Here is a 10936-nt window from a genome sequence, read left to right as displayed (position 1 = left end):
ACACTTTAGATTCAAAGGAGTCTATCTGCATATCACTTCTTTCATTTTCAAATAGAATAGACACTTTCTTACTAAATGGCATCAAAAGCAATGCGTCCATTACTCTCCTGCTGCAAAAAAATGGACCACCATGACATGCCTCTGGACATGGCTCCTCCTAACCAATCAGATGCATGGAAAGGTTCAGTGAAAACTAACTTATGCCTCATGCGTTGGTCAGTTTGAATGGATACAGCTACAGTGTCTCATACAGATATAGCTGTGTTAAGAATAGAGGCAATGATGTTTCCTCAAAGATACAATTCATAAAATAAAATCAGAAATCACAACTGTAGAAATATCTCCTTGGCATTTATTGTTATGCCAGCATTGAAATCCAGATTTGGTACAGTACAAGGCTATCCAGTATAACTGAGATCTAGGCAACAGTGATGGTCCAACAACAGTCACTCAAACTGCATGTTCATATATTAATACAACTTTTTTGTTCCAAGACAGGTTGGTAGAGAGATGAGTAATACAAATAAAAAAAGGTAAAAGGAAAGTGGCGACTATATGTCACAATGCTGCAGGTGAAAAGACGACATCAGTGTAACCCGGTAGAAATTATTTGAACCGATTAATATTTTTTGAAATGCCTGATTTTTTCTTTAATAATCTAGATTCTAATTTTCCAGGTACTGAGGGACATAAAAAAAAAAAAAAACAGACACATAAAAGGAAAAAACATCAGGAATGGTTAGAAAGTCCGGTGATTGTTTGTTGTGTTTGCACTTATTTTATGCCTTCATGATCAAAAAGCTGTTTTATTCAATGATATTTGTGGAAAATGAACTACCTAAGCATGGGCTGCTTTTTCAAACAAACCCTTAGAGTATATAACACAGAGCAAGAACCCACAGAAGTGCAGAACTCATGTTGATTAATTACATATTACAACCCTGTGAGGATATTATAAGTACATATACCAGGCACGCAGAAATGAAAGATTTATCACCTATTATTAACCTACTTGCAGTAAACATTTTTTTAAGAGGATCCTTTGGGCTGAGTCTCCACTTTTCCTCGGATTTGTGAGGATCTTGCCTCCATTTTAGTTTGGTCCACTGTGGCTTTATCCGAATGAACAGGTCTGTCGGAGCATCCGTGCAAAGGCTCATGGGACTTCCACAGCATGTGAGGTCTCGCGGAGCTTCCTCCGTTACTCCTCGGCCTCCGCTGAATGCGCTCCCCCTCCTCTTCCTCCTCCTCCTAAGACATGACTCCGAACACGGGATTGTGGCGGCAGATAGACGGGCCGATCTCCTCGTAGTCTTTCTTGGTGTGGCACACTTGGTAAAACTCAGGCTGCAGAAACACAAAATATCCTGGTTAGTACATGTCGTGGATTTTAAAACTAAAAGACAATAGAGAGACGAAGTTCCGCCCATCTACTGCCGACCCATGGGACCTTATTTCGGAAAAAGTATGTATTGAAGTCAATGGGGAGAGAAAACGTATCTTTCGATCCCGTTTGAATTGTGCCACGAATTACACATATGATGTTTGTCAATCTTAAAAAATCATTTCCATGTCAAAAAAAGTCACAGTTTGTCGTAAAACTGTTGAAATATAAGACTATGAAAAATACGCAACTAGAAAGACTACAAATCCCAGAATCCCGGTCCCGGTCCCGCATGCTGGCTCTTACGGAACCGACTAACTCCCCTTGTGTGTATGTACAGCTCTCAACATGCCCAGACTTGGAGTGATTTTCACCTCTTTTAATACTTTTCGCCTCATTCTGAAAGAAAGAAGTGAAATGTGCCAACGTGGCGGCCGTCTTGGTGTGTGGTGCGAGACGGGAGATGTAGTTCATTTCACAGTTTTACGACACATTTTGATTTTTTTGACTTGCAAAATTATCTTTTAAATTGACAAACATCATATGTGTAATTCGTGGCACAATTCAAACGGGATTGAAAGATAACTTTTCTCTCTCCATTGACTTCAATACATACTTTTTCCGAAATAAGGTCCCATGGAGGTCCCCCGGAAAGGGAGGGACTTCGCCTCTCTATATGTGCTGTGTTTTGGTTGAATAGACTATATGGAAAAAAACGTTTAATCTTTATTTTGTTCAAGTGGAACTCTCAATGGTGTAACAGTTTCAATTAATTCCTGAAACCTGAAGCAGCAGGAGGGATGATTATGTGTTGTTAGAACAGCTCTAAAAACTGATTTGATACTCACAGTAGACGCCAGCATTGATCCTCCGAACCACACGGCGTACCTCTGCATGTGATGAGTGATGACTTGCACATCGATGGGCTTGGGCTGAAAAACAGAAGAATAACTTTAGCTATCCTGGCTCCAAAATGGTGAAATGAGCTCCCCATTGACATCAGGACAGCAGAAAGCATACACATCTTCCGGCGCAGACTGAAAACTCATCTGTTTCGACTCCACTTCGAGCGATAGAATTACTATCAAAGCACTTATATACTAATAAAGGACTGGCTTATCTAAAGCCAGTTGAGTAGCACTTAAAATGGTTTGGCTCTATGAAACCTGATGTACTTATATGATTCTGTTTTCTTCTAGTTTGTATCTTCCTGGTCGAATGCACTTATTGTAAGTCGCTTTGGATAAAAGCGTCAGCTAAATGTAATGTAATAACTCGATAATAAAAAAACACCACTTCCTATAAGCTTCCCTGAAAAACATTCTGGCTAGGGGTTTATAAAAACTTCTCTTATAGGGCTCCTATCATGCTATTTTTAGGCATATATTATGGGGCTCAGATAGATACAAATACAAAAAAAACATGTCTATGATGCGTTTTGCTCAAAATACCAAACAGATCATGCATTTTAGACATCCCTCATATCCCTCTATTTCAGCCCTGTTATGGCGCATTTCCACTACAGGGCCTCGCTCGGCCTCGCTCGGTATGGCTAGGCCTCGTTAGGCCTTGTTAGGACTGGCTCACTTTATGCTGCGTTTCCATTACAGTTTAGTAGCTGGGGCAGTAACTATAGTAACGCAGTGTAGGCGGAGCCGTGACGTCATCTTCAATGTGAACCACAGAAAAACAACATCAGCCGTTAGCTGTTAGCCCTCAGAGCTCACAGCTCCTTATATCTGTTCAGAAACTCGACAAAAGTTAAACAAGTACAAACCACAGACTGACTGTGTCATGGTGAATACAGTCGCTGCTTTATTTATGTCTGTATAGGCCGTTGTTGTGAGTGTGGACGGTCGGAGCATATACAACGTTAGCTTAGCCAATCTCCATTCAGAAAACACGCATTTTAAAAGGTTTTTCGCCTGCCGTCTGTCTGCAGACTTGTCAAAGCATTAATTCATGGTTTTTACTAACTGGTATCAGTATGTTGTTACTTCGGCATCATTTTGAAACGTGTATTACAATTAAATCACGGTCAAATATGTTCATTTTGTTGTAGTTGTAGCCCCCTTGCCAGAGATTCTCTCTCTAGTTTAGCATACTGAGCCCGACTCAGCCTGGTTGTTGGCCCGCTAAGAACCTCGATTTTATGGGGCCAGAAAAACGGTGACATAGTACCCGCTAGCCGGTACCACGCTAAGTGGAAACGCAACCAAAAATGGAAGCGAGCTCCGCGCTGTAGTGGAAATGCGCCATTAGAGAACTGCTGATTCTGGGTCAGTAGCTGCTGGCCCCACCCCCTTTGGAGCACGCAGGCACACTGTGAGCTCCAGAGAGAAGAGAGAGATGTCTACCGGCAGATACAGCTAAATGCTGCCGTGATGAAACCCATATCATGTTCCAAACCACATCAAGGATTATTTCTGAAACAGTATAGAGCTCAAATGCTTCTTCTCTTGCGGGTTTACTACAAGGTGAGTAGCTTTTAATATCCTGCTTTTTCACACATACTCTCTCCAGTACAGGTTAGCTCTGTGTTAGCGATGCTTGCTAATGTAAACAAAGACCATATTACGTCCAAAACACGTCGCGCATTGTTTCTGATAGCGACGTTTCTGATAGGGCCGTGGGCGTAAAGCCAGCCCACATTTCAGATATTACGTCATATCGGACGCAAATCTGGATCAGCTCCGTTCTACCCCCGTTTTTAGAGATTTGGGTACGGAGGAAAAGAGAGAGGGTTTTGTTTTCTGACACTCTGAGTTCCCTGACACATATTTATGTACAAAAGACATGAAAAAGTGCATTTTGCATGATAGGAGACCTTTAATGCATTACAAAAGACGTCATGTGTCCTCACCTTCAACTTGCCGCCGCTCAGCTCCTCGCTCATCTTCAGCCGTGCGTCCACAGTCCTCTTCAGGTCCCTCTGCATGCGTCTGCCGAAGTCCCTGAACATGGTGGAGCCTCCGGACAGCACGATGTTCTGCAACACAGGGAGGTGGAGATGTTACATAAAGCAGACTTAAACAGACATAGGAACTGTAACAGCTGGAGGCGTGTTCCTGCACCTTGTACAGAGGACGTCTGACATCGATGGGGCAGTTCTGGATCACTTCGTCCACCACCTCTGAGATCGGCTGGGTGAAGTCTGGGTTAGCGAACTGGACGAGACAAAATAGCAGAAAACGTAAATTAGAGATTTGCACAACAGCAACAATTCTGCTTATTTAAAATCATTTTTTGTTCGTGTTATACCTCAGGGTGGAAGAAGATCTCGGGCCCCAGGAAGCGCTCGTAGCCAACATCGATGGTGAACTCTTTCTTTGAGATGGAGTTGATGCCGGTGTACTGTTTGATCCACTTGGAGCCGTCTGTGTCGTACTTGTTGAACTCCTTAACCAGGTCAGGGCACACGTAGCTGTACCGCTCCTGAAAAACAAAACCATTAATACATGTGAAATATCTGCTGGGAATGATCTTTTCTCTGTCAAGGTGAGAGATATGCTTTGGCTGCGGCGCTGCCCTCTAGTGGCCTATCTGAGAAATACATGATAGGGACATCAAAGTCTTAACACAACCATTAATATCTATTGAGGGTGCTGCTTCCTTTGCAGTGAAGAATCAGACGTATTGCAGTCATTCTTGCATTTTGAGTCATGCTCTGTTTGACCTTTGATGACCTGTGGAGTCAACACTTTTATACATAGCTGCATCGGGTCGGAATTTTGTGAGAGACACACATTTTAAATGTAGGATAGATTTTGGTGAGTATCACTTTAAGGGTTTAACAGCCACACTCAACATTAGATATTCCTCCCGTCTTGCCACTTTACTTTGAAACATCAAATATTTGCACTTAAATGTAAGCACTTGGGGCCAACTCCGTTTTCTTTTTAACATTTTAAAAGTTCTATTAAATGCAGAAACACTGACCTTGACAGCTTTAGCCGTCTCCAGGGATTGTTCTGGAGGTATCCCCACCTCCCGCTCCCTCAGCAGCTGTTGGGTGAAGTACGTGATGTCTCGGCCAGCGATGGGGATGTGCTTGATGCAGCTACCGATGACGTAGCCTTCGGCCTGGAATACAAACATGCATTAGTTTAAGGTTAGTGGGATCAAAGAGAATCCCTAAAAGAGCGCCACTCACCACTGGGATGACGTGTGTGACTCCGTCTCCGCTGTCAATCACCGTCCCAGTCAGCGTCCGCTCCCCCACCTGTCTGGATGTCCAGGAGGCAGCCAGCGCCAGGACAGCCTGAAGCAGAAAATTACTTTTTTAAATACGTATATTTTAAATCATTATGTCTTAGTTCATCAGAATCAGAATGATGTGTCCCGCAACGGGGACATTCACGGTACAACAACACCAGAAGCACAGTGCAGATAAAGTACAAAAAAAATAGACCTACATAAAAAAGTAAGCACACATTATAAAAAAAAATAGCAGATAAGTATACCATGGTAAACAAAACTAAGTAGCAGTATATTTTTCTAAAAGGTGATCATATACAATTATAGAAGTAGCTGGTACTGTTTACAGATTGTCAATAAATAGAAAAATAAAGCATAAATTGCACAAAGTGTGGAAACAGTTAATAGAAATGCTGAATGACTACACTCTGCAGAACTTTAACCATCTTAAAAAACACACTGTGAAACTGAAAAAGAAGAAGTGGAAATCTGCAGTTCCTCATTGAACGTCTGAATCACAACACATTCTGAGAGTCAAGTCCAATTCTATCGAGAGGCCACAAGTCTGCTTTCACATTTGCAAAGAGTGGTTCTCTATTAGGGCTGAACGATTAATCGATTTAAATCGAAATTTGAAATGATGCGATTATCAAATCGCAAAGCCTATGATTTAAAAAAAAAAACTTTTCTTGTTATTCTTGTGTGTCAGTCATCCACACCAATCAGAAGTGCTGTGCTCCACATGTACCAGCCATTGTTAACCAATCAGAAGTGGCCCATGATAGAAGGTGATAGACAGATTGATCCAATCACCTGCCAAGTATTTTTGAAAGTGCCTGCCCTTTTCCAAATGGCTTCCAATGGAGCTTTCCTAGATGGTTTGGTGAAACAAACCATCTGAGTCAGGTTAGTAATGCTCCATCACATGTTTCTATTACAGGGTGAATCTGAAACTGAAGCTTGACTTTAACCCAACGGAAGTTTCATGTAAGTTTAGTTCTTTCACTCGTAGCTCTGGCTGCGGGGGTGCTAGAGACGGGAGCATGTTGACACGACCTTCCTAGCCGGAGATATGGCCGCATTTTACAATAAACTTCCGTTGGGTCGCTTAAAAACAAATATCGCAAATCGGATCGCAATATCGGTCAGAAAAATCGCAATTAGATTATTTCCCCAAATCGTGCAGCCCTACTCTCTATACGCGTAATGCTGGATGCCTTATCAGGAAGTAAATACTGATTGGCTGTTAGCAATGTGGCTGACGTCATGTGTTAGTTCATGTTTGTGACTTACCTGAACAGCGATGTAGAGACCCGGGACATTGAAGGACTCGAACATGATCTCTGCCGTGTACTCTCTGTTTTCTGGTGTGTTGAGGGGAGGCTCTGTCTACAGAGAGAGAGAGAGAATACTGATGTAAATACCGAATGACTTTGACACTGTTCTACGTTAAAGGAGTATATCATTGTTGGTCTTACCAAAAGAAAGTAATGGTCTTCAGGTTCTGCCCGCAGATACTTGAAGATGATCTGCTCCATGAATCTCTCCATCAGGTCCCAGTCCTCCACTATTCCGTGACGGATGGGCCACTGGGAATAAAAAGGATAACATGTCTAAATCAAGCCGCTTCACAACAGAAACATCCATCCTGGCTCATTTGAAATGTCCCGTCTACCTTTGTTGCATATGATGGTTTGTCGATGGCTTCGTCCCCGATGAAGAAGTCCAGGTCATCGACTCCCTTCATCATCCTTCGCTGGGCCTGGTCTCCAACCTTGGCTGATTCTTTGATTGCGATACCTGGAGATGATTATACACATTTCAATAATAATCCTGGAATTGTTCTATATTTTAACAACAGGTTCACATGATATGCCGAATCAATGTGTTCATCTGTTAGCTCTTTCTGTGACTCTTTTAAAGCGGATTACAAAGATGTGTCCCTTTTTCAAGCCAAGTAGTTAAAAGATAAAACCTTGATTATGTTTCTATTGATTAACAGAGATTGTATACATATTAATAATATAAATAATATATACATTAGTATACTTATAGTCCATTTATAATGGAAAGCTAAAATAACAATTATTTGATCAAATGTAATTCCTGTTTGGGCATTTTCTCATTTACTTACATGAAGGTATGATGAACTGTGGTTCTGTATTCCCTGCATAACCAAGCTTTGTGTACCTAAAAAGGAAACAGAAGGAGGATAATGCTTTGGTTACAGCTCATTAATATAGTTAAAGTGTTTGCTGGAAACTATAGATGCAGTTACAACCCAAATAATGTGGATAAATGCTTTCTGCTATGAGGATTGTCCAGGAAGTTACTATTAGCTTCGGTAGCTAGTAGCAGCTAACTGCAACGATAACGTAGCATTGAGATTAAAAGCATTACAAATAACACAGGCAGGCATTTTGGCTTGCAACTTCGCAGCACCTACCCCGTCTCTAAAGGCAATATTAGAATAAAATAGTAAATAGACGTGGCTAAGTAACATTAGCATCGTTCGGGCTACTCAGCTAGACGGGGCGTTAGCTGGAAGTTTGACAGCCGCTTATGAAAAGCAGGCTAAAGCTAGCTAGCCTTCTATTGTTGTCACTTACCCCGTGCCACAGTCAACAACACAAGCCGGTAGCCGACCAGCCATGCTTGCTCTTCTTTAATCTATCTACAAGAGAATATATCAGGCGCTCGATAAGAACGGATATGTTAAGAGTAACTGATGTAAATCTCAGCAGCCTGAATGAATAGCAGTACGGACGATTCAGGAACGCTTCCGGGTTTGATGAATTTTTCTTCTAGTGCAGAGTCAGCAGCTTCAGAGGCGCAATGCTGACGCCTAGTGGACGGAGACTGTTACTGCATGATGATGGAGTGATGTGGAAAAGGGGGCGAAATGTTGCATTTATTGTTAAAAAAAGTACAGCAGGCTATTGAAAAGGTTGAAGCTTGGGCACTGGAATGGGGTATTAGGTTTTCAGTAGGGAAAACAAAAGTAGTTTTCTTTACCAAAAGGAAAGTGAGCAATCAAATCAGCCTTAAGTTGTATGGTCAGGTAATAGAACAAGTTGATTGCTTTAAATATGTGTTATTTGATATGAACTGTACCTGGGAAATATTGAGAAATGTGTGACAAAATGCAAAAAGATTATGAAATTATTATCAGATGTTTAAGGGGCAGAGAGTGGGGGGCAGCTCTAAACACAATATATATTGGGTTAATTAGATCAGTGATTGACTACTATGGATGCATCGTCTATGAGTCGGCATCAAAAACATTATTAAGAAAATTGGATATTATACAGTTTCAAGCGTTGAGATTATGTTGCGGAGCCATTAAAACCACTCCAGTTACAGCGTTACAGGTTGAAATTGGGGAAATGCCTCTTGAAAAAAGGATGCAAATAGCAATAACTTACCGGGCAAATATAAAAGGACATACTAATAATCATCCAGTGCATAACGTACTAAAGATTTGTCAAGAGAGGGAAAAGCGACAAATGAAACGTTTTGGTTGGACTATAGGACATATGGTGCATGAGCTAGGAGTAGCTAACGCAGAGATAAATCCAACAGTGCCCCTCCCAGTCATACCGCCTTGGACGTTGCAGGAGACATATGTGGATTTTAGATTATTAGATAAGGCAAAAGGAAGTTCTACAAACAAAGTAAAGGTCAATAATCATTTAAAAAACAAGTACCTGGATTTTACAAAAGTATATACTGACGCGTCCAAAAGAGACAATAATAAAGTTGGGATAGCATTTATCATTCCAGAATCTGAGGTTATGAAAAGCGAAAGAGTTAGCGATGGTCTGGCTGTGTATACTGGGGAGCTTCTGGCTATTCGTCTAGCTCTGAATTGGGTAGAAGGAGGTCGTATGAAGAAGGTGTTAATATGATCTGACTCCAGCAGTGCATTGAAAAGCATTCAACAACTGCATTCAGAGACAAGACAAGATATAATACTGGAAATAGCAATAGCATTACAAAGAATATTAAGAGCAGGAATTGTAATTGACTACATATGATAGGTGCCATCAAAGGCCAGTCCTCGCCCTCTATGAGTGCATGGAGGCCTGCTGATAAAGACGATGTATGAGCAGAAGGATGCTTTAGGGCCTGATACTGGCTTCAGAGCACCAAACCACATTAAGACCAATCCCAGGGCCTGAGAACATTGGCCCTTCGTCCTGAGGCAGACTCATCACTCATACAAGAGTCTCTTCATCGCAGACTCTCCTCGGAAAGCCCTTGGCTCTGCGGCCGCTGATAGAAACAGTCCTCTCGAAGAAGCCAGGTTACTTGACAGAAACTCTCTATTTAGAACTGGGTGGAACACATTGCTACAGCATGGAGCAAAGTCTGCCACAAGCTTTCAAAGAAAATGAAATGATTTGCACAAAACACAAGTCTTCAGTCTTCTGTTTTTGGTTGAACTGAGCAATACTATAATGATTGGAAGAATTGTTCTAAGACAATATACAGTACAGCCACAATAAGATTGGTTTATTTACAAGCCCCTTATCTTTGCTGGGAGAGATACAAAGAAGTAATATATGACATTAAGAGATATCAGAGAGGTTAAATGCATGTCTCTTCCTCTGTTAATCCTCCTGTGTGTCACTGTGTTGAATACTAGAGGGCACCAGTGCTCCCGTTTCAAAGACAAACCAGAGAACACTAACTGTAACAACATGCAACACACAATGTGTTCAAGCAATGCAACCCCACCTCCGCTGGCTCAATATTTCGAACCCCACCCACCACCACCATTTAAACATCCCTCCTGTAATGGAATTGTTTAACAGCCATTTTCCAGCCAGTTCTCTTTTATTTCTCTGGTTCCTGGTGCAATGTATTTAACACTATGCCTGTTAACTTCCCCGCAGCCACAAATGAATTTCCCCCTTTGCACCGCTCTAATTTTGGAGTGTGTGTGTGTGTGTGTGGGGGGGGGCTATGCTACTTACTGGAATGAAGATTTGTGTTAGCGCACTAAAGTGGATTGGAGTGAAAATAAAGTGTGGTGATGGAGCTTGTATCAGGTCCACTGCTACATCATCATATTTAGGATAACTGTTAAAGCCGATATCATATTGAATGTAATCTGTTTAATGGGAAATGTCATTTAAAGAATAGTAAAAACAAGCCTATTGATGCTGTGGTTAATAGATTTGATTCTTGATTAACATTTAATGGGAATAAAGTATAGATTAGCTGTGGTTCATTATAACTATACAATGTCTACAGCTGAATTGTGGATAATTAACTCTCTGGAGATCACGTCCCCTGGAAAACAAAATCCCGCCCTATAGATCATTTCCCTTCATTTGGATTACACTTGGC

At 41.4% G+C, this 10936-nt stretch overlaps 1 protein-coding gene across 1 annotated transcript; it reads right to left on the bottom strand.

The window, feature by feature from the left end:
• Positions 1–330: 330 nt before the first annotated feature.
• On the bottom strand, positions 331–8382 carry LOC117477434 (actin-related protein 3). Its single transcript, XM_034124096.1, has 12 exons — positions 8191–8382; positions 7716–7771; positions 7257–7381; positions 7060–7170; positions 6875–6970; positions 5538–5645; positions 5324–5467; positions 4646–4819; positions 4459–4551; positions 4248–4373; positions 2233–2316; positions 331–1347 (listed from the first exon to the last, which is right to left on the bottom strand). Exons 1-12 carry the CDS (start codon positions 8232–8234, stop codon positions 1252–1254), a joined length of 1257 nt encoding a protein of 418 aa, XP_033979987.1. The 5' UTR covers positions 8235–8382; the 3' UTR covers positions 331–1251.
• Between the last annotated feature and the right edge of the window lie 2554 nt (positions 8383–10936).

This window comes from Trematomus bernacchii, unplaced genomic scaffold (genome assembly GCF_902827165.1).
Source record: "Trematomus bernacchii unplaced genomic scaffold, fTreBer1.1, whole genome shotgun sequence".
In the NCBI taxonomy this organism is placed as follows: domain Eukaryota; kingdom Metazoa; phylum Chordata; class Actinopteri; order Perciformes; family Nototheniidae; genus Trematomus; species Trematomus bernacchii.
Note: the sequence above shows the minus strand (reverse complement) of the source record. Positions and strands in the feature narration are given on the sequence as shown.